Source organism: Meles meles, chromosome 11 (genome assembly GCF_922984935.1).
Source record: "Meles meles chromosome 11, mMelMel3.1 paternal haplotype, whole genome shotgun sequence".
NCBI classification, from domain to species: domain Eukaryota; kingdom Metazoa; phylum Chordata; class Mammalia; order Carnivora; family Mustelidae; genus Meles; species Meles meles.
This window is the reverse complement of record NC_060076.1, coordinates 65137559-65164726: the sequence shown is the minus strand read 5'-3', so window position 1 is coordinate 65164726 and position 27168 is coordinate 65137559. Positions and strand designations below refer to the sequence as shown.

The window sequence follows — 27168 nt, the reverse complement described above, 5'->3', positions numbered from 1 at the left end:
CACAGAGACCTGGCAGGACAGAAAGCAGAGGCATGATGTATTCAACGTGTTAAATGGGAACAATATGCAGCCAAGAATACTTTATCCAATAAAGCTGTCATTTAGAATAGAAGGAGAGATCAAGTTTCCAGGACAAACAAAAACTAAAACTAAATATTTAACATCCTTAGCCATTAAGGAGATGCAAATTAAGACCATGTTGAACTACACTATATACCCATTACAGCCACTATTTAAAAAAATAGTTATCACACCAAATACTAGGAAAAATAGGGAGTAACTAGATTTCTCACATACTGCTGGTAGAAATGCAAAACGGTGCAGCTATTCTGAAAAATAGTTTGGCAGTTTCTTAAAGAGTGAAACATACCATATAACCCCAATCATACTCCTAGGCGTTTATTCCAGAGAATAATAATTTATGTTCACACAAAAACTTGAATATGAATGTTCACAGCACCTTTATTTATAATAAAATGTCTTCCAACAGATGAATGGCTAAATAAATGTTATATTCATACAGTGGAATACTAGGTAGATGAAGAGTGGATTAGTAGTTGGTAGAGATTAGGAATAGTGTGGGAAAGGGGATGGGTATGATTATAAAGAGGTAGCATGAAAGAACTCTTTAGGGTGATAAGACAGTTCTATATCTTGATTGTTGTGGTGTTTACATAAATCTCCACATGAGATAAAATGGCATAGAGCTATTTATACATACTGTACCAATGCCTATTTACTAGCATTGCTATATTACAGTTATGTAAGATATAAGCACTGGGGGAAACTTTTGAAGAATAAAATTGTACCAATTATCATCATTAAAAAGTTTCTTGAAAAGTTTGTGTAATATAGTAATAACTGGAAAACATTTTCTTCTTAAAAAGCCAAGACAAAGATAAAGGAAAAAAGTTTGTAAAACAGAGGTCTGAACTTCTGAGATGAAAAAGCCCAAAAAACTAAACTAAAAAAATGGAGTTGAAAATGTGATCCCTCCAATAAAGGAGATTATTATTGGTTTAAAAAAAAAAAGGCACATAAAAAGAGGTTCCATATAGTTAATCATCAGGGAAATACAAATTAGAACACTGTAAGATATAACTAGATCCTAAGTAGAATATTTGGCTTACCAAACCAAATGTTGGTAACCAAAGAGTAATGAGAACCCTCAGACATTGCTCATGGGCATGAAAAACAGTACAGCCAACTTGGAAACATTTGACAGTTTCTTACGAAGTTACATATAAACTTAGTAGAAGACCCAGCAAACCCACTCCTAGGTATTTACACAAGGGAAATTAAAACATGTGATACAAAGACTTGTATAAATGTTCATAGCAGATTTATTTATAATAGCCCCAGACTGGAAGAAGACCCTGGATCTATCAACTGAAAGGAAGACACACACATCCATGAGGCTCAAAAGCATTTATGCTAAGTGAAAGAAGCCAGACAAAAGAGAGTATATACTTTATGATTCTATTTATACAAAATCTGAGAAGAGGCACAGTGCTTACATTAGAAAGCATGTAAGTGAGATAAGAGAGTTAGGGATGGGCACAGGGGACTCACTGCAAAGGGGTACAAGAATCTTTTAGCGGTGATGGAAACATTCCAAATTATGAGTTTGATGATAAAAATCTACTATATAATTTTTCAAAACTCATTGACTTAAACACTGAAAAGTCCAGAGTTTTATCTTCTGTTAAACACACCTCAACAACAGTGATTAACATTTTAAAAAGAAAAAAGAAAACTAGAACACGCAGTCAAAAGGGTGGTAACGTCTGCTCACCCACTGAGACGAGGTGGCTATAGTTCTCTAGCATCACATCTCTGTACAGGGTCCTCTGAGCAGAGTCCATCTGTCGCCACTCCTCCTGGGTGAACTCCACAGTCACGTCTTTGAATGACACTGTTGCCTGCAACAGCACATTTCTGATCAATCTGAGGGCCAGAATCAGGCACATGGAAAAAAATTTTTGGAAACTAAGTCTTACTGTGTTTACTGTTTAGAGTTTAAATCAAAATGCTATAAAGGATGACTATCATGGCTCGACTCTGTCTTATATTTCAGGGATATACACACATTAGTTAAAAAAATTCTCATGCTCTGATTTATTTATATTTATTTTTATTTTATTTTTATTTTTTTTTTAAAGATTTTATTTATTTATTTGACAGACAGAGATCACAAGTAGATAGAGAGGCAGGCAGAGAGAGAGAGAGAGAGAGGGAGGGAAGCAGGCTCCCCGCTGAGCAGAGAGCCCGATGCGGGACTCGATCCCAGGACCCCGAGACCATGACCCGAGCCGAAGGCAGCGGCCCAACCCACTGAGCCACACATATATTGCCACTTAATATAATGAGAAAACTAGTGCCTTTTTTTTTTTTTAAAGATTTTATTCATTTATTTGACAGAAAGATCACAAGTAGGCAGAGAGGCAGGCAGAGAGAGGGGGGGAAGCAGGCTCCCCACTGAGTGAAGAGCCCGATGCGGGGCTCGATCCCAGGACCCTGAGATCATGACCTGAGCCGAAGGCAGAGGCTTTAACCCACTGAGCCACCCAGGTGCCCCTAAGGTAGTTATTATAAATAGGATTCCTGTCTGCATTTCCCATACACCAACAGATTATGCTGAGCACTTGGTAGAGTCTACACATACCAGTCTGGAGATCTCTGCTGGGGTAATAGAGAACTAATGAAGAGAATACATGTGAGACTGGGGAAGTATTTACACACCACCAGATTCATATTTCAGGAGCAATGCTTTAGAACAGGATTTCTTTGTTTATGTACAATATGTATTTATGCAATACACCGGGTGTTGTACATAAACGATGACTCTTAGAACACTGCATCAAAAACTAACAATGTAAACCATGAGAGACTGTGGACTCTGAGAGACAAACTGAAGATTTTGGAGGGGGTGGGCTAGGAGGTTGGGTAAGCCTGGCAGTGGGAATTAAGGAGGGCACGTATTGCATGGAGCACCGAGTGTGATGTATAAACAATGGAACTTGGAACACTGAAAAAATAAAGTTTAAATATAAAAAAAACCAAACTAATGATGTATTTTATGGTGGTTAAATTAACAATAAAAAAATAAAAGAACAGGATTTCTTCAACTTGGCACTACTGACACTGTGGACAAGAGAATGCTATTTTTGTGGAAAATTGTCCTGTGTATTTTAGTGTATTTATCAATAACTCTGTCGTCTACTGATTAGATGCCAGCAACAACCCAGTTGTGACAGTAAAAAATACCTCCAAACACTGCCAAACATCTCCTGGGGTGCAAAACCACCTCCAGTTAGGAACCATTGCTCTATATGAAAAGTGGACAATGTCTTAAGCAGCAAAACAAAATAACTAATTTAAGAGATGACTTATATTAAAGCAAAGATAAAGAATGGGAAATTAATCCTTATAGGAAACAAAATCTGCTCATTATTTTCCTGTGCACCTATCTACAGAGATGCTGCACAAGCAACTGAGTAAATATGGATGCCATTTGCAGAGACTGGAAGAATTAAGTACGAGTCAGAGATTGGGTCATTGTGAGGCAGATGTTCTTCATTTGCACTCAAAATACCTATTGAAAATATAGGTGGAATTATTTATTTCAATGCTGGTTGCATGATTTTGGAACAGAGAGGTCTAAAATGAAAATAAAGAATTAGGAGATATCAGTCATTAAGATGGCTGACTGAAGTCATCGGAAAAAAGAGATGACTCAAAAAAGGACAGAGAAATCAAGTAAGTAGAGAAATCAAGGGAATAGCAAAACTTAAGAGGCAGGTAGAAAAAGAAAAGCCATGAAGGCTGAGAAAGAATTCTGAAATGTTAGAAAGAAAAACTGGAAAGATTAGAGTAATGGAAATTAAAAGAAAAAAAGAATTAAAAGCATGATTCGTCTAGTTCAAGGGAATAGACTGAGCATACACATTTACCTCCCTGCCTTTAAAAACACAGCTAAAATACAAAGCAAGTATATAAAAGTGTGACAAAAGAGGAATGTCCCAGCAGAAACCCCCCAAATTTGAACAGATTCTGGAAGATAGAGGGTAAGAAAGTATTAGATAAGCAAAACAGGAGAATGTTGGCCACAACTTAATATAAACACAGACGTGGGCAGGAGCAGGGAAGTGATGAGAGCCTAAAAATACATCTAAACTTAAACTGAACAGAACCAAGTGTGTAACAGGAAGAATGAATAGCAAAGTAAATTTCCTATTTGAATACAAGTGACATCATTCAAATGCATGAGGAAATTCTGGACACTAAAATGTCACAGGGTAACTAGATGGCTGCCTGGGGAAAGACTACTATCTTGTACCACAGAGCAGGCTATCATACACATGAAAAAATGTTCATTATCACTAGCCATCAGGGAGATTCAAATTAAAACAACATTGAGATACCACCTAACACCAGTTAGAATGGCCAAAATTAGCAAGACAGGAAACAACGTGTGTTGGAGAGGATGTGGAGAAAGGGGAACCCTCTTCCACTGTTGGTGGGAATGCAAGTTAGTGCAGCCACTTTGGAGAACAGTGTGGAGATTCCTGAAGAAATTAAAAATAGAGCTTCCCTATGACCCTGCAATTGCACTGCTGGGTATTTACCCCAAAGATACAGATGTCGTGAAAAGAAGGGCCATTTGTACCCCAATGTTTATTGCAGCAATGGCTACGGTCGCCAAACTGTGGAAAGAACCAAGATGCCCTTCAACGGATGAATGGATAAGGAAGATGTGGTCCATATACACAATGGAGTATTATGCCTCCATCAGAAAGGATGAATACCCAACTTTTGTAGCAACATGGACGGGACTGGAAGAAATTATGCTGAGTGAAATAAGTCAAGCAGAGAGAGTCAAGTATCATATGGTCTCACTTATTTGTGGAGCATAACAAATAACATGGAGGACATGGGGAGATGGAGAGGAGAGGGAGTTGAGGGAAACTGGAAGGGGAGATGAACCATGAGAGACTATGGACTCTGAAAAACAACCAGAGGGTTATGAAGGGGCGGCAGGGGTGTGGGGGGGGGTGGGAGGTTGAGGAACCAGGTGGTGGGTAATAGGGAGGGCACGTACTGCATGGAGCACTGGGTGTGATGCCAAAACAATGAACACTGTTATGCTGTAAATAAACAAATAAAAATAAATATAAAAAAAATAAAAATGTATTCAAGATCTACTGTAAAAAATTAAATCAAATTCCAGAAAACTACATAGAACAATTATTTTACATTAGAGTGGGAAATGCCCAATTATGACTGAAAATCCAGGAACATTAATGAAAAAACTCCTAGATTTGACATAAAAGTCAAATGCCTTGGGGTATGTGGGTGGCTCAGTCGGTTGTATCTGCCATTGGTTCAGGTCATGATCCCAGGACCCTGGGATCGAGCCCACAGCTGGTTCCCTGTTCAATGAGGGGCCTGCTTCTCCCTCTCCCTCTGCCCCTCTCTCTTGTTTGTGTGCACTCTCTCTCTCTTGCATGTGCTGTCTCTCTCTTTCTCAAATAAATACAATCTTTAAAAAAAATCAAATGCCTTTATGACAAAAAAAAATCATGAGTAAGGCAAAATTACAGAAAACTTTAGGGAAATTGTGCAATTTATAGCACAGAGAAAGGGCTATAATGATATAGTGGATACAGTAATTAAAATCAATACATCAATAGAAAAACAGGTAAGGGATAACAACAAAAAAAGAAATATAGATTAATTACAAGACAAAAAAAGATGTTCCACACTTCATTCATGAGAAAAGCTTATAAAACCAAATGGAGATTATTTTAATCACATTGGTAAAAGTTGAAAATTTAACAGCATGATCTATTTAGAAGTCTGCTGAAAAGAAAGACACACTCTCGATTGTTGGCTTTACCTTAAATTACATTAGAGTTTGACTACTTCAAAGGAACTAACACCGTTATGATCATCATTTCATGCTAGAATTATAGAAACAGGCCCCTATATTGTTCCTGCTTCTAGTCTAGTATCTTCAGACAGTAGACAGTGTTCTTCCTGAAAACTATCCTTTTCAGGAAAGTAGTCAAAACTACCCTTTTATATCAAACCCCAAACCCTCAACACCCTCCATTATCACTTAAGTGAATGGAGAGAGATACTGTACCCATGAATTGGAAGATTCGTTATGATCAAGATATTAATCCTTCCCAAATTGTTCTCTACACTACAGATTCTATGGATTCAGTACATTCAAAATCAAAATCTCAGCAGGTGTCTTTGAGACTGACAAGATTTTCAAAACTTTCTATAAAGAAGCAAAGACTATCCTAGACTATCCAAAACAATTTTAAAAAAGAAGAAAGTTGGAAGACTTACATTATCTGACTTCAAGAGTTACTGTAAAGAGACACTCATCAAGATAGTCTGGTATTAACAAATGGATTACACTGATATCAGAAGTGAACAGAGTATAGATACAGACCCTACATGCATTGTGATTGGTTTCCCACAGAGATGCCAACACAATTTAATGGACAAAGTAGAAAAAACACAGGGGCGCTTGGGTGGCTCAGTCAGTTAAGCATCGGACTCCCCCTGATTTCACCTCCGGTTATGACCTCAGTGTCATGGGATCGAGCCCTGTGTTGGGCTCTGTGCTGAGCAAGTACTCCTCTTGAGATTCTCTCTCTCCCTCTCCCTCTGCCCCTCCCCCATGTTTTCTCTCTCTTTCAAATAAATAAATCTGAAAATAAAAGAAAAAAATACAAGTGCAATATAGACTTATGTCTGATAAGTCAACACCAGAGTCTTTATGCTAAAGTCTTCTAAAGGCCTAAATCTATATGTAAACATTTCACAAAAACCCTCATGTAGTAAAACTTTCTCATCTAAATTGCTAGAAAAGAAAAGGAGCAGAAAAGTTCTCCATTTACTTTCAGAAGACTATGACCATGATACCATAATTGGACAGAAAAACAATATAGTCTAATCCAACTTGTGGATACAGAAACATAAACCCTGAATATAGTATTAGCAAAAGGCCCAAGGAAAATATGTAAGAAGCAACTTACCACAATTTTAGCAACTAGGCTCCATACAGGAATTCAAGTTGACATTAGAAAATATGTTATACTGTTTACAGTACTAACAGATGAAAGGAAATAAGCTTTAGTTTTATTCCAATCCATACACAAGAGACAATCGATAATTCAATGCACATTCATGACTAACATGAAATCTTAGTTACCTGGTACATGGTACTCTAACAAAGGTTACCCACCAAAAGCTGAAAGAAAACATCATAGCTGATAGTAGAACAGCGTATATTTTTGTTCAAGATATATTTCTAGATCTCCTTTTTCATTTAATACATGGATCCTTCTAAACCTCAAAAATCCATTACAATACTAAGTGGGGAATAAATGGAAAAGCTCACCTGAGGTGTGTTCATTTTCTGTGGATCTTGGGAGAGTGTACAAAGCTGTGGTTCAGCTGAGGGGACAGAAAGAAGATAGGGGTCACGAGATCTAGCCTGTCTTACAGCTCCTACACTCACCTCCCCACATCTCAGCAACCCAGTTGGAGGATCATCCTCCCCATAGGCATGGGACCCTCTGGACCTTGAAAAAGAATGAGAAAGATCATGTACCACTTGTCTTTGTGTGACTTTGAAACTATTGTGGGCTTAATTCTGCAATTTTTTACTGAGCGAACATAAAATTTTCTTGATTTAACAATAACGCATGTTTCCTCGTGACTAACACAAAGCAACAGATTAGTTGAATTAGCGTATGCCAAAGGATGAGACAACATAATTGGAACCTAAGAACTCACTTTAGGGGCAAAACCAAGAGTCCTGGAATTCATTATAATATCAGACTTAAAGGACAGCCTGAAAATACTGAACAGGCTAGGAACCTCTTTCTGACCCAAGGGACCTGAAGAGACACTAAAAATACCAGAATATATCTGACATATGATCAGAGTTCATCTACATTCACCTTCCCTTATATTCTTGGGGATTTGGGGACAGGCCACTTTGCTTAGTGCTGTGAACGCTGTGATGCTGGTTTCACAGCACTAAGCTGTGATATTTAGACAATGCCTAAGATTGGAAGTAAAGCACACCTGCCCTTGAATCCAAACTCCCTCACTGCTAGCTTGTGACCTGGGCACATCGTTTCACCAAGCTGAGCCTGGGTTTTTTTCTAATTTTTGTTTATTTATTTTGTTTGTTTATTTTAAGTGATTGTGAGGTTATGATACACCGTCCAATGAAAACAACAGTATCTTCTAACTATGAAAGCAGTTGTCATTTAGGCAGTGCATAGTGCCCGGTACTTGTCTAAATACTTTAAAAGTGATGACTTAGATCTAAGTTTCAAAACAACCCCCTAGATCAGTCGTATTAATACAATTTTGAGATGAGAAACCCGAATCTTACCCAGGTTCCTTCTATCGCCTCTGCTGGAAATTTATCCGGGCCTTTTTTGGCTCCCGTGCTCAGGGTCTCACCGCACTCAGGGTCACCATCAGCGTTATAAACGCACTCTGCCTCCCGCCGACACTAAGTCGGGCTGCAGGCGTGCCCAACCACACTGTCCCTACACACCCAGGACCGTACGGAGCCCCTACTCAAGACTGGGCTCAGACCCACTTGAGCTACCGGAGCCGGAGGGCCGGGATCTCCTCCTACCTCCCCCCACACTCCCACCGGCCTAATGTCGGTTGAGGGCTGGTCGAGACGTCTACCAGGGGTATCCCAAAGACTTCTTGCTCCCATCCCTAGACACAAGGTTGCCCCTCCCATAGAGAGCTCCCCTGCACTCTCACCGTATGCTCGCATCCTTTACTTTCCGAGTAGACCCAGAGGCTCTCTCAAAGCGCTTTCCTGCAGTCCAGATTAGACGATTGAGGAGGCGGAGCTACGGCTGCCCTTGCGCAGAAGGAGCCCCAAATTCCCTTCCCAGAGTGCCATGCGGGGAAGCTAAGAAGTCAGGACTACATTTCCCATAGACCTCCGTGGCCACTGTTAAAGTCACTATTTTGGCATTTCCACTTTTTAGAAAGCTGGAGACTGCTGTTCTTAAAAGTCTCTCACTCAGGTTCTGTCAGAGCCCGAAGAGATTAAGGGTGAAATGTGAATTCTACCAATGTAAAGGGTGCTCCTGTACTGGCTCCCTATTGAAATAACATTTCCCCCCTCAGGTTATTTGGAGGCAATGAAAAAACTTGAATATGGTTCGGATATTGAAAATATTAATATTACGGTTACTTAGGTGAAGTGTGGAAAAAAAAAAACCTTGAAGTTATGTAGGAAAAATGATTCTGTAGAAAAAAAAAGTCATGACGACGAGGTATTTAGGATTGAAATGATAAAGCTGTAAAATTATAATCTTTACAGTTTTTCGACCCAGGACTTCTACCTGGTTTCTTTACAGCCGCCGGACCCGTGAGCTCTGACCTGGTGCCCTTGGAGCCCAGTGTGGAGCTTCTACTGGGGGTCAAGGCGATGCTGCAGGTGTAGATGTATGTAGGATGTGTGATGAATTCTCTCTTTCAACAAATTTTTTGTTAGTTATCTCGGACTTCCATGTGCATAACAAGTTTGCTGGTTTTTTGCTGACATAATTCTTTGTCATTCCTTAAGGAATTACAAATAAAAGCACAAAAATGCTGTTCAAACTATATTAAATCATTCATAATTGACTTTAACATAAAGATCAATAATGGAGGGAAAGAGTCACTACATATGTTCATTTAAACATTTATTGAAAACCTGTGGTGCAAGAGACATTCTAGATGCTGGGATAGCAACATCAGATAAAAGATTAAATTCCCTATCCCCATGGACTTTATGATCTAAGTTGTTTTGGGGACATATTAGTGAGGGTCCCCTCAAGAAACAGATGTCTGTTGTCAAGAAACAGTAGGATCTTGAAGATGGTCTAATAAACAGGGCTCTAAAAACATGGGTAGGGGTGGTAAATCATCCTGTAACTAGTGATGACAAGGAGGCATTATGGCCACAGGGTTCACAGTGAATATAGGTAATGTTACCAGAACCTGGAAGGAGAAATTCTACCCTTATGAGAGCAGTGGCTTTAGGAAAGCATCATTATGGCCATTGATTACATGGCTCAGCACAAAGAACCAAAGGAATAAATACCCAAACATCACTTGTACTCTTTCTGCTCATGGCTTATTTTCAGTTAAGCATTTATAAACCTCATTCAATACCTATTCTTGGAATTCCTTCCACATGTATCTCCTCTAGACTTTTTTGTCATCAAGTTTCCAGTCTTACTCTTGTCTAGCCTGCTACTACTCAACAACTCATTGAGCTATTGGACATGAATCAATATAAAACTCGAGATATGTCTCTTCTTCACAAAATGAACAAGTAAATAAAACTCCTCAAAACTCTGCCTACTGGGAAGATTTCTTTTCCACACATTTCAGAACCAACCCTAAGTGAGACTGCAACTGCAGCAGTCATAACTTCCCATGATGACACTATGCACTGTAGATTTGAGTTGAAGGATATTTGACTGGCCTCCTTGGGGGCTTTTGGGGAATGATTAATTATATGACTAAGTTGTGAGGAATTTTGTCAAAGGGACCCAGTCTGCCCTTCAGTCAAAGCCTTCTATCTTTAAAGTAGGATATATCAAGGACTGGAAAGAGGATCTGAAGCCCTGATATAATGGTTTGTGTTAATTTTCTGCCCATGAGACCCAAAATTTCATATATAGATATATATCTTAAGAAGTCTTTTAAGTGGGTGTCCATCTACTTCATTTCAATGGACTTCACTATCAGCCACCAGTGCAGATACCTTCAGGTCACTAAAAAAGATAACTGCATATGAGAATGACTCAGAAGAGTTTTTAAAAAATATTCGTCAGGATCCCATTAGAGAAACACAGGCATATCTCGAATATATAGTGGGTTGGGTTTCAGATTACCGCAATAAAGTGAATATTGCAATAAAGTGAACCAAATGAAATTTTTTGGTTTCCCAAGACATATAATAGTTAGGTTATGCTTATACTATATTGTTGCTTACTAAGTATGCAATAGCATCGTGTCTTAAAAACAATGTACATTTGTTAATTAAAAATACTTTATTGATAAAAGATTTGTCCTCTGAGATCTCAGCAACTCATAATCACTGATCACAGATCACTATAACAAATACAATAATAAAGTTTGAAATATTGTGAGAATTACCAAAATGTGACCCAGAAACATGAAGTGAGCAGGTGATGTTGGAAAAATGATGTTAATAGACTTGCTTGACTGTGCTTTGCAGCTATTGCACTTTTTACAAATTGAAACCTTCAACGTGTAAACTGATTTATGAAAAATTAAAACTTTCAATTTGTAAAAAAGAAAAAGCCACCACAATATTTGCAAAACAAAATAAAATGAAATTACAATAAAATGAGTAATCTCTATATATTACATTGGTGTGAAATGCACCATGGGCTGCTCCTGATTCCACAGTAAGTATACTTGTATTGGTAAATTTGGCCCTGTCCAAACAGAATTCATCTTTCTTGGCCCAATATTCTAAGGCTCCATCTACATATATGCTATCTAGTTTCTGCTTGTACTATTAAGCAAGATCTTGAGTTCATGTGTGTGTGTGTGTGTTTTAATTTCTGGATTAGCCCTTGCAATTTCCCTTCTGAGCATGAGAAGAACCAGCATGAGCTGGTTCTTTATTCTCATTATGGACCTCGAGTCAGCAATGGAAGCTGACTCAGGCTCAGGGAAAACCTGATTGAAAACCTGAGGACAGTGTGCATTCTTTTTGTGGAATAAGTTGTATTAGAATCATCCCTTAGGATTTAGAGAGAAATAGAGGATAGCAACTGTCAGAAATAAGTTAACGTCACTCCTTTTTCTCTCACAAATGGTGGTTTTTAGTACACCTTAAAAGTCTTGGGGCGCCTGGGTGGCTCAGTGGGTTAAGCCTCTGCCTTCAGCTCAGGTCATGATCTCAGGGTCCTGGGATTGAATCCCACATTGGGCTCTCTGTTTGGCAGGGAGCCTGCTTCCTCCTCTCTCTCTCTGCCTGCCTCTCCACCTGCTTGTGATCTCTTTCTGTCAAATAAATAAATAAAATATTAAAAAACAAAAAAGTCTTACAGTTGCAGAGTGTATCAAGTGCAATGAAACCTGAAGAGCTTCGTAAGCCTCAAAGACCTAGTATACCTTTAATGCCTAGTTGTACACCAAAGGCAAAGTGCACAGAAGAAAGAATACCTATTCTGACTAACTGCTAGTAGATGTTTGACCATATCCTTTTTTTAAATAATAATTTCGGGCTTCTTGGATGCTTGGTAACTCCACCTAAGTGAAGGAATATAATTTCCTCACCTTGATCTTGACCTCACTCAAAGTCCATTCTAGCAGGAACTGGGGGACAAGATGTACTTACTTGGCATCCATCCTCATATGGGTAATGATAATTTTAAAAAGATTTTGGACTGTACTGTCTCTCTTGAAGGTATTCTTGTATTCAGACGTTATCTGAATGAGTACTTGACATAAATTGCATCTATTGAGTGTCCAAGTATAGTAGATCATTTTTAAAACAGTTCAGACACCTGTCTGGGAACTCTCCCTCTTGATTTCATAACCATAGATTTGTTTTTTCTTCTATAGAGTTTCATGCAAAAGGAATCACATAGTGATACTCTTCTGTGGTGGCTTTTTAAAAATTCAGGGTAATAATTTAGAAATTCATCTTCCAGTTGAATTCTAGCAATGCAGAAAGAGAGACACACAGAGAGAAACAACTGATAATCAGATCAAGGGGTACCCAAGGTGCCCAAAGGTTCAGGCTATATCTGAATTCAAGGACATGTACTCATTCCAATTTTCTGGTTCCTAGACTTTCCCAATAAATGTCTCACATTTCATCCATATATACTTCCTCAAATTGTGGGTCCAATAGTCATCATAATCTTTTGAAGAAATCATGGCCCCAAGTTAAAAAAAATATTAATTTACACATCTAAGAAGCTTAATGAACCACAAATAGGATCAATTGAGGGATTTATACCTAGACACATCATAGTCAAAGTATTAAAAGCCCCACACAAAGAGAAAAAACAAAAGAAAAACAGTTTTTAAAAGATTTTATTTATCTATTTGAAAGAAAGAGAGAGAGCATGAGCAGGGGAAGGGGCAGAGGGAGACGGAGAAACATACTCCCCACTGAGTGGGGAGCCAGATATGGGGCTCAATCCCAGGAGCCTGAAATTATGACCTGGGCCAAAAGCAAATGCTTAACTGACTGAGCAAACCAGGCACTTGAGAAAAAACAATTTCATATGTTCAAGAGAGCATCAATATAAATAATATCTAACTTCCCATCAGAGAGAATGGACTCTAGAAGTCAGTGTAATGATATATTCAAAATACTGAAAGAAAAAACTGCTAATGAAGAATTTTTTATCTGGTGAAACTATCCACCAGTTATAAAGATAAAATAAGGACATTCCAAAATTTAAAAAGATTGAGAGGACTCCTTGATATCAGAACTGATTTATCACAAATATTAAAGAAAATTCGTTGGATTCTGGGAGGGAATGGCACCAGATGGTAGCCCAAATTAACTGGAAGAAATACAGAATGTAGATGTAATAAATACCCATGTTAAAAATAAAAGAATCTAGATATATTTTTCATGTGTCTTCTGTTAAATTATTTTTAAAAACATAACTTTGTGTAAATAGATAATTATAACACTAACATTGGCTTTGTAAGATATAGATGTAATATATATGAAAATAATACCACAAGAGGGGGAAATAATAGAGTTATGTTAAACATTTTATAGTTCATGGCAATCAAGTTAATATTAATTTGAAATAAATTGTGATGAGTTAAGATGCCTATTGGACTTTCTAGAGCAGACACCAGGAGAATAGTTTACACTATAGTAAAAAGTAATCAGAAAAGGAATTAAAATGACATACTAAAAGATTTGTTTAGCACAAAAAAGTTAATGAAAGAGGAACAGAGGAACAAAGAAGGCTAAAGACAGAAAACAAATAGAAAAATGGCAACTGTAACTTTTTTTTCTTTTTTTTTCCACTTTATTTATTTTTTCAGCGTAACAGTATTCATTCTTTTTGCACAACACCCAGTGCTCCATGCAAAACGTGCCCTCCCCATTACCCACCACCTGTTCCCCCAACCTCCCACCCCTGACCCTTCAAAACCCTCAGGTTGTTTTTCAGAGTCCATAGTCTCTTATGGTTCGCCTCCCCTCCCCAATGTCCATAGCCCGCTCCCCCTCTCCCAATCCCACCTCCCCCCAGCAACCCCCAGTTTGTTTTGTGAGATTAAGAGTCATTTATGGTTTGTCTCCCTCCCAATCCCATCTTGTTTCATTTATTCTTCTCCTATCCCCCAACCCCCCCATGTTGCTTCTCCATGTCCTCATATCAGGGAGATCATATGATAGTTGTCTTTCTCCGATTGACTTATTTCACTAAGCATGATACGCTCTAGTTCCATCCACGTCGTCGCAAATGGCAAGATTTCATTTCTTTTGATGGCTGCATAGTATTCCATTGTGTATATATACCACATCTTCTTTATCCATTCATCTGTTGATGGACATCTAGGTTCTTTCCATAGTCTGGCTATTGTAGACATTGCTGCTATAAACATTCGGGTACACGTGCCCCTTCGGATCACTATGTTTGTATCTTTAGGGTAAATACCCAGCAGTGCAATTGCTGGGTCATAGGGTAGTTCTATTTTCAACATTTTGAGGAACCTCCATGCTGTTTTCCAGAGTGGTTGCGCCAGCTTGCATTCCCACCAACAGTGGAGGAGGGTTCCCCTTTCTCCACATCCTCTCCAGCATCTGTCATTTCCTGACTTGTTAATTTTAGCGATTCTGACTGGTGTGAGGTGATATCTCATTGTGGTTTTGATTTGTATTTCCCTGATGCCGAGTGACGTGGAGCACTTTTTCATGTGTCTGTTGGCCATCTGGATGTCTTCTTTGCAGAAATGTCTGTTCATGTCCTCTGCCCATTTCTTGATTGGATTGTTTGTTCTTTGGGTGTTGAGTTTGCTAAGTTCCTTATAGATTTTGGATACTAGCCCTTTATCTGATATGTCGTTTGCAAATATCTTCTCCCATTCTGTCACTTGTCTTTTGGTTTTGTTAACTGTTTCCTTTGCTGTGCAGAAGCTTTTGATCTTGATGAAATCCCAATAGTTCATTTTTGCCCTTGCTTCCCTTGCCTTTGCCGTTGTTCCTAGGAAGATGTGGCTACGGCTGAGGTCGAAGAGGTTGCTGCCTGCATTCTCCTCAAGGATTTTGATGGATTCCTTTCTCACATTGAGGTCCTTCATCCATTTGGAGTCTATTTTCGTGTGTGGTATAAGGAAGTGGTCCAATTTCATTTTTCTGCATGTGGCTGTCCAATTTTCCCAGCACCATTTATTGAAGAGGCTGTCTTTTTTCCATTGGACATTCTTTCCTGCTTTGTCGAAGATTAGTTGACCATAGAGTTGAGGGTCGATTTCGGGGCTCTCTATTCTGTTCCACTGATCTATGTGTCTGTTTTTGTGCCAGTACCATGCTGTCTTGGTGATGACAGCTTTGTAATAGAGCTTGAAGTCCGGAATTGTGATGTCACCAACTTTGGCTTTGTTCTTCAATATTCCTTTGGCTATTCGAGGTCTTTTCTGGTTCCATATAAATTTGAGGATTATTTGTTCCATTTCTTTGAAAAAAATGGATGGTATTTTGATAGGGATTGCATTAAATGTGTAGATTGCTTTAGGTAGCATAGACATTTTCACCATATTTATTCTTCCAGTGCTCCATGCAGTACGTGCCCTCCCTATTACCCACCACCTGGTTCCTCAACCTCCCACCCCCCCCACACCCCTGCCGCCCCTTCATAACCCTCTGGTTGTTTTTCAGAGTCCATAGTCTCTCATGGTTCATCTCCCCTTCCAGTTTCCCTCAACTCCCTCTCCTCTCCATCTCCCCATGTCCTCCATGTTATTTGTTATGCTCCACAAATAAGTGAGACCATATGATACTTGACTCTCTCTGCTTGACTTATTTCGCTCAGCATAATTTCTTCCAGTCCCGTCCATGTTGCTACAAAAGTTGGGTATTCGTCCTTTCTGATGGAGGCATAATACTCCATTGTGTATATGGACCACATCTTCCTTATCCATTCATCCGTTGAAGGGCATCTTGGTTCTTTCCACAGTTTGGCGACCGTAGCCATTGCTGCAATAAACATTGGGGTACAAATGGCCCTTCTTTTCACGACATCTGTATCTTTGGGGTAAATACCCAGCAGTGCAATTGCAGGGTCATAGGGAAGCTCTATTTTTAATTTCTTCAGGAATCTCCACACTGTTCTCCAAAGTGGCTGCACTAAATTGCATTCCCACCAACAGTGTAAGAGGGTTCCCCTTTCTCCACATCCTCTCCAACACCCGTTGTTTCCTTTCTTGCTAATTTTGGCCATTCTAACTGGTGTTAGGTGGTATTTCAATGTTGTTTTAATTTGAATCTCCCTGATGGCTAGTGATGATGAACATTTTTTCATGTGTCTGATAGCCATTTGTATGTCTTCATTGGAGAAATGTCTGTTCATATCTTCTGGCCATTTTTTGATATGATTATCTGTTTTGTGTGTGTTGAGTTTGAGAAGTTCTTTATAGATCCTGGATATCAACCTTTTGTCTGTACTGTCATTTGCAAATATCTTCTCCCATTCCGTGGGTTGCCTCTTTGTTTTGTTGACGGTTTCCTTTGCTGTGCAGAAGATTTTGATCTTGAGGAAGTCCCAAAAGTTCATTTTTGCTTTTGTTTCCTTGGCCTTTGGAGACATATCTTGAAAGAAGTTGCTGTGGCTGATATCGAAGAGGTTACTGCCTATGTTCTCCTCTAGGATTCTGATAGATTCCTGTCTCACGTTGAGGTCTTTTATCCATTTCGAGTTTATCTTTGTGTACGGTGTAAGAGAATGGTCGAGTTTCATTCTTCTACATATCGCTGTCCAGTTTTCCCAGCACCATTTATTGAAGAGACTGTCTTTTTTCCATTGAATATTTTTTCCTGTTTTGTCGAAGATTATTTGACCATAGAGTTGAGGGTCCATATCTGGGCTCTCCACTCTGTTCCACTGGTCTATGTGTCTGTTTTTATGCCAGTACCACGCTGATGGATGGTATTTTGATAGGGATTGCATTAAATGTGTAGATTGCTTTAGGTAGCATGGACATTTTCACAATATTTATTCTTCCAATCCAGGAGCATGGAACATTTTTCCATTTCTTTGTGTCTTCCTCAATTTCTTTCATGAGTACTTTATAATTTTCTGTGTATAGATTCTTAGCCTCTTTGGTTAGGTTTATTCCTAGGTATCTTATAGTCTTGGGTGCAATTGTAAATGGGATTGACTCCTTAATGTCTCTTTCTTCTGTCTTGTTGTTGGTGTACAGAAATGCAACTGATTTCTGTGCACTGATTTTATATCCTGACACTTTACTGAATTCCTGTACAAGTTCTAGCAGTTTTGGAGTGGAGTCTTTTGGGTTTTCCACATATAATATCATATCATCTGCGAAGAGTGATAGTTTGACTTCTTCTTTGCCAATTTGGATGCCTTTAATTTCTTTTTGTTGTCTGATTGCAGAGGCTAGGACTTCTAATACTATGTTGAATAGCAGTGGTGATAATGGACATCCCTGCCGTGTTCCTGACCTTAGCGGAAAAGCTTTCAGTTTTTCTCCATTGAGAATGACATTTGCGGTGGGTTTTTCCTAGATGGCTTTGATAATATTGAGGTGTGTGCCCTCTATCCCTACACTTTGAAGAGTTTTGATCAGGAAGGGATGCTGTACTTTGTCAAATGCTTTTTCAGCATCTATTGAGAGTATCATATGGTTCTTGTTCTTTCTTTTATTAATGTGTTGTATCACATTGATTGATTTGCGGATGTTGAACCAACTCTGCAGCCCTGGAATAAATCCCACTTGGTCGTGGTGAATAATCCTTTTAATGTACTGTTGAATCCTATTGGTTAGTACTTTGGCGAGAATTTTTGCGTCTGTGTTCATCAAGGATATTGGTCTGTAGTTCTCTTTTTTGGTGGGATCCTTGTCTGGTTTGGGGATCAAGGTGATGCTGGCCTCATAAAATGAGTTTGGAAGTTTTCTTTTCATTTCTATTTTTTGGAACAGTTTCAGGAGAATAGGAATGAGTTCTTCTTTAAATGTTTGGTAGAATTCCCCTGGGAAGCTGTCTGGCCCTGGCCTTTTGTTTGTTTGGAGATTTTTGATGACTGTTTCAATCTCCTTACTGGTTATGGGCCTGTTCAGGTTTTCTATTTCTTCCTGGTTCAGTTGTGGTAGTTTATATGTCTCTAGGAATGCATCCATTTCTTCCAGATTGTCCAATTTGTTGGCGTAGAGTTGCTCATAGTATGTTCTTATAATTGTCTGTATTTCTTTGGTGTTAGTTGTGATCTCTCCTCTTTCATTCATGATTTTATTGATTTGGGTCCTTTCTCTTTTCTTTTTGATGAGTCTGGCCAGGGGTTTATCAATCTTATTGATTCTTTCAAAGAACCAGCTCCTAGTTTCATTGATTTTTTCTATTTTTTTTTTTTTTTTTTTTGGTTTCTATTTCATTGATTTCTGCTCTGATCTTTATGATTTCTCTTCTCCTGCTGGGTTTAGGGTTTCCTTCTTGTTCTTTCTCCAGCTCCTTTACGCGTAGGGTTAGGTTGTGTACTTGAGACCTTTCTTGTTTCTTAAGAAAGGCTTGTACCACTATATATTTTCCTCTCAGGACTGCCTTTGCTGTGTCCCACAGATTTTTAACCGTTGTGTTTTCATTATCATTTGTTTCCATGAATTTTTTCAATTCTTCTTTAATTTCCTGGTTGACCCATTCATTCTTTAGAAGGATGCTGTTTAGTCTCCATGTATTTGGGTTCTTTCCAGCTTTCCTCTTGTGATTGAGTTCTAGCTTCAGAGCATTGTGGTCTGAAAATATGCAGGGAAGGATCCTAATCTTTTGATACCGGTTGAGACCTGATTTGTGACCCAGGATGTGATCTATTCTGGAGAATGTTCCATGTGCACTAGAGAAGAATGTGTATTCTGTTGCTTTGGGATGAAATGTTCTGAATATATCTGTGATGTCCATCTGGTCCAGTGTGTCATTTAAGGCCTTTATTTCCTTGTTGATCTTTTGCTTGGATGATCTGTCCATTTCAGTGAGGGGAGAGTTAAAGTCCCCTACTATTATTGTATTATTATTGATGTGTTTCTTTGATTTTGTTATTAATTGGTTGATATAGTTGGCTGCTCCCACGTTAGGGGCATAGATATTTAAAATTGTTAGATCTTCTTGTTGGACAGACCCTTTGAGTAGGATATAGTGTCCTTCCTCATCTCTTATTATAGTCTTTGGCTTAAAATCTAATTGATCTGATATAAGGATTGCCACCCCAGCTTTCTTCTGATGCCCATTAGCATGGTAAATTGTTTTCCACCCGCTCACTTTAAATCTGGAGGTGTCTTCGCGTCTAAAATGAGTTTCTTGTAGGCAACATACTGATGGGTTTTGTTTTTTTATCCATTCTGATACCCTGTGTCTTTTGATTGGGGCATTTAGCCCATCAACATTCAGGGTAACTATTGAGAGATATGAATTTAGTGCCATTATTAGCCTGTAAGGTGACTGTTCCTGTATATTGTCTCTGTACCTTTCTGATCTACTACTTTTAGGCTCTCTCTTTGCTTACAGGACCCCTTTCAATATTTCCTGTAGAGCTGGTTTGGTGTTTGCAAATTCTTTCAGTTTTTGTTTGTCCTGGAAGCTTTTTATCTCTCTTTCTATTTTCAATGATAGCCTAGCTGGATAGAGTATTCTTGGCTGCATGTTTTTCTCGTTTAGTGCTCTGAATATATCATGCCAGCTCTTCCTGGCCTGCCAGGTCTCTGTGGATAAGTCTGCTGCCAATCTAATATTTTTACCATTGTATGTTACAGACTTCTTTTCTCGGGCTGCTTTCAGGATTTTCTCTTTGTCACTAAGACTTGTCAATTTTACTATTAGGTGACGGGGTGTGGACCTATTCTTGTTGACTTTGAGGGGGGTTCTCTGCATCTCCTGGATTTTGATGCTTGTTCCCTTTGCCATATTAGGGAAATTCTCTCCAATGATTCTCTCCAATAGACCTTCTGCTCCCCTCTCTGTTTCTTCTTCTTCTGGAATCCCAATTATTCTAATGTTGTTTCGTCTTATGGTGTCACTTATCTCTCGAATTCTCCCCTCATGGTCCAGTAGCTGTTTGTCCCTCTTTTGTTCGGCTTCTTTATTCTCTGTCATTTGGTCTTCTATGTCACTAATTCTTTCTTCTGCCTCATTTATCCTAGCAGTGAGAGCCTCCATTTCTTATTGCACCTCATTAATAGCTTTTTTGATTTCAACTTGGTTAGATTTTAGTTCTTTAATTTTCCAGAAAGGGCTTTAATATCTCCAGAGAGGGTTTCTCTAATATCTTCCATGCCTTTTTCGAGCCCGGCTAGAATGTTCAGAATCGTCATTCTGAACTCTTGATCTGACATATTACCAATGTCTGTGTTGATTAGGTCCCTAGCCTTCGGTACTGTCTCTTGTTCTTTTGTTTGTGGTGATTTTTTCCGCCTTGTCATTTTGTCCAGATAAGAGGATATGAAGGAGCAAATAAACTACTAAAAGGGTGGCAAAGACCCCGGAAAAATGCGCTGTAACCAAATCAGAAGAGACCCCAAATTGTTGGGGCGGGGGGGAAGGGGATAAAAACAGGTTCTTTCAGAAAGTGGTTGATTTTCTGTTTCTAGAGTTGCTGTTCTTCTTCTCTTCGCTCTCCCGTTGGATTTGTAGGTGTTTGCAATGTTAAGATAAGCTATTGAGCTGATCTCCTGCTACCTGATGTAGTCTCAGGCTGCTACTTCTCCGCCATCTTGACTCCTCCCAGCAACTGTAACTTTTAACCTGTTAATAACTACACTAAATATGTATGGTCCAGAAAACCCAATTAGAAAGCAGAGAATGAAAAAATATTTAATAAAGCAAGATCCAAATATAACACTCTACACATGACACACCTTAGATTCAAAGACAAATAGGTTGAAATCACAAGAATGCAAAAGAGGAGAGGATGGAGGATGACAGAAGAGTATGAGAACTCATTTCACCTGGTCTCTTGAATTCATCTAGATATCTATCAAATCATCCTGAATACCTGTGAATTCAACCTTAGATCTAAAAAAGAATTGCTGCAATTCTACAAATTGCAAAGCAACCACTTTCTGCAAGTGGCATGGAAAACCTTTAGGGAACAAGAGCCACATGAAACAATCCAAAGTGGCTTACACTGAGCCCAGCCCCCTGGCAAGAGGTGGTGCAACTCCACATAGCCAGACAACTGAGAATCAGTGCAACAGGCCCTTCCCCCAGAAGAACAGCAGGAATATCAGTCTAATACCAAATTTATGGATCACACAGAACTGAAAAACTCCTACACTGAGGGGATAATAGTATATGGAATTTGATCAATATTTTTTCTCATGATTCTTTAGTCTTTCAGGTTAAAATTTTCTTTTTTCTTTTTTTCCTTTTCAACTAGTTCCTTATTTTATCAACTTTTTTTAAAGTCTTTTTTAAATTTTCATCTTTACATTTATATTTTATGGATATATTCTTCATTTTTAGCTTCCTTTCACTGTATTCAAGTTAATTTTGTAAATCTATAAGTTTTTCTTTCTTTACAATTTTGGGATTTAGTGTCCTCTAAGAAACAGACCAAACAGACCAAAATACACCCAGGACCAAGTAGATCACCTTCTTTTGCCACCTAGGAGATTATATTCTCTTTACCCCTCTTTTTTTCCTTTTCTTTTTTGGTTTCTGATCTCTTCAGATTATTCTAGTGTGGGATCATGGTTGATTTTTTAAAAAGATTTTTATTTATTTATTTGAGAGAGAGACAATGAGAGAGAGAAAGAGAGCAGAGAAGGTCAGAGGGAGAAAAAGACTCCCATGGAGTTGGGATCCCAATGCAGGACTTGATCCTAGGACTCCCAGATCATGACCTGTGCTGAATGCAGTTGCTTAACTAACTGAGCCACCCAGGGGCCCAGTCATGGTTGATGCTTTTGATTTTGCTCTTTCATTCATTTATTTTTCTCTGGACAAAATTTACTAGAAGGAAAAATTCACAACAAAAGAAAAAACCATAGGTAATACTTTCTGCCATAGATTTAAACAATATGCATATAAGTAAAATGTCAGACCTAGAATTCAGAATGATGACTATAAAGTTACTAGCTGGGCTTGAAAAAAGCATAAAAGACACTAGAGAATGCCTTAGTGCAGGGATGAAATCTAATCAGGCCAAAATTAAAAATGTTCTGAGATACAGTCTAAATTGGATGCTTAACAGGTAGGGTAAATGAGGAAGAAAAGAGTAAATGACATAGAAGACAAGTTGATAGAAAGGAAGGAAGCTGAGGAAAGGAGAGAAAAACAACTAATGTTTTATCAGCAATATCATAAAGTGAAATCAGCAATATCATAAAGTGAAACAATATTAGAATAATTGGGGCCCCAGAGGAAGAAAAAAGAGAGAGAGGGACAAAAGTATAACTGAGCAAATCATAGCTGAGAACTTCTCTAATCTGGGGAAGGACATGGCATTTAAACCCAGGAGGCCCAGAGAACTCCCTTCTGAAATCAATAAAAATAGATCAACATCTGACATATAATTGTGAAACTTGAAAATTTCAGACATAAAGAGAAAAATCCTGAAAGAGGCCCTTAACCTACAAGAATAGGAACATTAGGGTGGCAGCAGACCTATTCACAGAGACCTGGCAGGCCAGAAGGGCTGGCATAATATACTCAGGGTACTAAATGAGAAAAACATTCAGCCAAGAATACTTTATCCAGCAGGGCTGTCATTCAGAATAGAAGGAGAGATAGAGAGCTTCCAAGACAGTGAAAGGCTAAAAGAATTTGTGATCACAAAACCAGCCTTGCAAGAAATATTAAGGGGGAAATTGTAAGTGAAGAGAGACTCTAAGAGTAACAGACCAGAAAAACACAGAGACAATATACAGAAACAGGGACTGTACAGGCAATACAATGGCACTAAATTCATATCTTTCAATAGTTACTCTGAATGTAAATAGTTTAAATGCTCCAGTCAAAAGACACAGGGTATCAGACTGGATAAAAAAGCAATAACCAGGGATGCCTGGGTGGCTCGGCTGGTTAAGTGACTGCCTTCGGCTCAGGTCATGATCCTGGAGTCCCAGGATCGAGTTCCATATCAGGCTCCCTGCTTGGCAGAGAGTCTGCTTCTCCCTCTGACCCTCCCACTTCTCATGCTCATTCTCTCTCTCACACTCTCTCTCTCAAATAAATATATAAAACCTAAAAAAAAAAGCAATACCCATTCATATGCAGTGTATAAGAGACTCATTTTGAACTTAAAGACACCTCCAGACTGAAAGTGAGGTGATAGAGAACAATTTGCCATGCTAATGGACCACAAAAGAAAGCTGGGGTAACAATTCTCATATCAGAGAATTAGATTTTAAACCAAAGACTGTAGTAAGAGATGTAGAGGAACACCAAATCATACTTAAAGGGTCTTTCTAACAAGAAGCTCTAACACTGTAAATATGCCCCCAACATGGGAGCAATCAATTATATAAACCAGTTAACCAAAGTAAAGAAAAATATTGATTTTTTTTTATTGATTACACATTAATAGTAGGAGACTTCAACACTCCACTCACAGCAATGGACAGATCATCTAAGAAGATCAGCAAAGAAACAAGAGCTTTGAATGACACATTGGACCAGAAGGACTTCGTAGATATATACAGAGCATTCCATCCTAAAACAACAAAATACTCATTCTTCTCAAATGTGCATGAAACTTTCTCCAGAATAGATCATATACTGGATCACAAATCAGGTCTCAGTTGATACCAAAATATTGAGATTATTCCCTGCATATTTCCATACCACAATGTTTGGAAACTGGAACTCAAAAACAAGAAGAAATTTGGAAGGAACTCAAACACTTGGAGGTTAAAGAGCATCCTGCTGAAGAATGAATGGGTCAACCAGGAAATTAAAAAAAAAAAAACAACTTATTCATGCAAACAAATGAAAATGAAAACAAATTGGTTCAAACAAAATATATGGGACACTGCAAGTGAAGTACATAGCCATCCAAGCCTCTCTCAAAAAAAAAAAAAAAAAAAAAAAAAAAAAGAAAGAAAAGAAATTCCCAAATGCACAAGCAAACCCCATGCCTAAAGGACCTGGAGAAAGAGCAGAAACTACAGCCTAAACCAAGCAGGAGAAAAGGAATAATAAATATTAGAGCAGAAATCAATGAAACAGAAACCAGAAAAACAGTAGAATAGATCAACGAAACTAGAACCTGGCTCTTTGAAAGAATTAATAAGATCAAAAAACCTCTGGCCAGGGGCGCCTGGGTGGCTCAGTGGGTTAAAGCCTCTGCCTTTGGCTCAGGTCACAATCCCAGCATCCTGGGATCGAGCCCCACATCAGGCTCTCTGCTCTGCAGGGAGCCTGCTTCCTCCTCTCTCTCTGCCTGCCTCTCTGCCTAGTTGTGATTTCTCTCTGTCAAATAAATAAAATATTAAAAACAAAAAATAAAAAACAAAAAACAAAAAAAACCTCTGGCCAGACTTATGCAAAAGAAAAGAGAAAGGACCCAAATTAATAAAGTCATGAATGAAAGGGGAGAGATCATGACTAATACCAAGGAAATAGAAATAATTGTTAGAAATTATAATCAGCAACTATATGCCAACAAATTAGACAATCTGGAAGAAATGGATGCATTCCTGGAAACTTATAAACTACCAAGACTGAAACAGGAAGAAATAGACAATCTGACAATAAGCAGCAGGGAAATTGAAGTGATAATCAAAAACTTCCCAAAAAACAAGAATCCAGGGCCCGAGGGCTTCCCAGGGAAATTCTTCCAAATATTTAAAGAAGAAATCATATGTATTCTACTGCAGCAGTTTTGAAAATAAAAATGAAAGGAATACTTCCAAACTTGTTCTATGAGGCCAGCATTACTTTGATCCCAAAACCAGACAAAGACCCCATCAAAAAGGAGAGTTACACACCAATTTTCCTGATGAACATGGGTGCCAAAATACTCACCAAATCCTAGCCAATAGGATCCAAGAGTGCATTAAAAGGATTATTTGCCATGACCAGGTGAGATTTATTTCTGGGATGCACATATGGTTCAACATTTGCAAACCAATCAATTAATAAAAGAAGAAACAAGAACCATGTGATCCTCTCAACTGATGCAGAAAAAGCATTTAACAAAATACAGCATCCTTTCTTGATTAAAACTCTTCAAAGTATAGGAATAGAGGAAACATACCTCAATATCATAAAAGCTGTCTATGAATAGCCTACAGAAAATATCATTCTCAATGGAGAAAAACTGAGAGATTTTTCCCTAAGGTCAAGAACATGACAGGGATGTCCACTCTCACCACTGTTGTTCAGCATAGTTCTGGAAACACTAGCCTCAGCAATCAGACAACAAAAAGAAATAAAGGCATTCAAACTGACAAAGAAGAAGTCAAACTCCCTCTCTTTGCAGATGACATTATACTTTATGTGGAAAACCCAAAAGACTCCACCCCAAAATTACTAGAACTTATCCAACAATTGAGCAATGTGAGAGGATACAAAATGAATGAACAGAAATCAGTTACTTTCTATACACAAAGAACATGACTGAAGAAAGAGAAATTAAGGAATTGATCCCATTTATAATTACACCAAAACCTCTAAGATATCTAGAATAAACCTAACAAAAGAGGTAAAGGATCTATACTCTAGAAACTACAGAACACTTATGAAAGAAATTGAGAAAGACACAAAGAGATGGAAAAACATTCCATGTTCATGGATTGGGAGAATAAATTGTTAAAATGTCTATGCTGCCCAGAGCAATCTATACTTCCAGTGTAATCCCTATTAAAATATGATTGATGTTTATCATAGAGCTGGAACAAACAATCCTAAAATTTGTATGGAAACAGAAAAGACCTCAAATTTCCAGGGGATTATTGAAAAAGAAAACTAAAGTGGGGGCATCACAATGCCTGACTTCAAGCTATATGACAAAGCTGTGATCATTAAGACCACATGGTATTGGCACATAAACAGACACATAGGTTAGTGGAATAGAGACCCCAGAAATAGATCAATTAATTTTGACAAAATAAGAAAGACAGTCTCTTCAATAAATAGTGCTGAGAAAATTGGGATAGTCACATGCAAAAGAATGAAACTGGACCATTCTCTTACACCACAAACAAAGATAAATTTAAAATGATTGAAGGACCACAACATGAGACAGGAATCCATCAAAATCATAGAGAAGAACACAGGCAGTAACTTCTTTGACCTTGGCCACAGCAACTTCTTGCATTATACATCTCTAAAGGCATGGGGAAAAAAAGGAAAAATGAACTATTGGGACTTCATCAAGATAAAAAATTCTAAAACAAAAACAAGGTAAAAACTGTAGAAAAAAGGAAGTCATCAACAAAACTAAAAGTCAGCCTATGGAATTGGAGAAGATATTTGCAAATGTCTTACCAGACAAATGGCTAGTATCCAAGAACTATAATGAACTTTCAGACTCCACACCCCAAAAATAAATAGACCATTCAAGAAATGGGTAGAAGACATGAACAGAAATTTCTCCAAAGAAGACAGGCAAATGGCCAACAGACACATACAAAAATGCTCAACATCACTTGGCATCAGGGAAATACAAATAAAAACCACAGTGAGATACCACCTCACACTAGCCAGATGGCTAAAATTAACAAGACATAAAAAAAAAAAAAAACAAAAAAAAAAACAAAAAACCAAACCAAAAACAAATGTTGGCAGAGATATGGAGAAAGGGGATTGCTCTTCCACTGTTGGTGGGAATGTAAGCTGGTACAGCCATTCTGGAAAACAGTATGGAAGTTCCTCAAGAAGTTAAAAATAGAGATAGAGCTACCCTATAACCCAGTAATTGCACTACT

At 38.3% G+C, this 27168-nt stretch overlaps 1 protein-coding gene across 1 annotated transcript in view; it reads right to left on the bottom strand.

Moving 5' to 3' along the window:
• ZNF782 (zinc finger protein 782) overlaps positions 1 to 8901 on the bottom strand; it is a 101002-nt gene extending 92101 nt beyond the window's left edge. The window contains 3 exon segments of the mRNA XM_046021852.1: positions 1796 to 1922; positions 7421 to 7476; positions 8818 to 8901. Coding sequence (XP_045877808.1) covers positions 1796 to 1922; positions 7421 to 7476; positions 8818 to 8830 — 196 coding nt within the window. The 5' untranslated portion in view covers positions 8831 to 8901.
• Positions 8902 to 27168: the final 18267 nt, after the last annotated feature.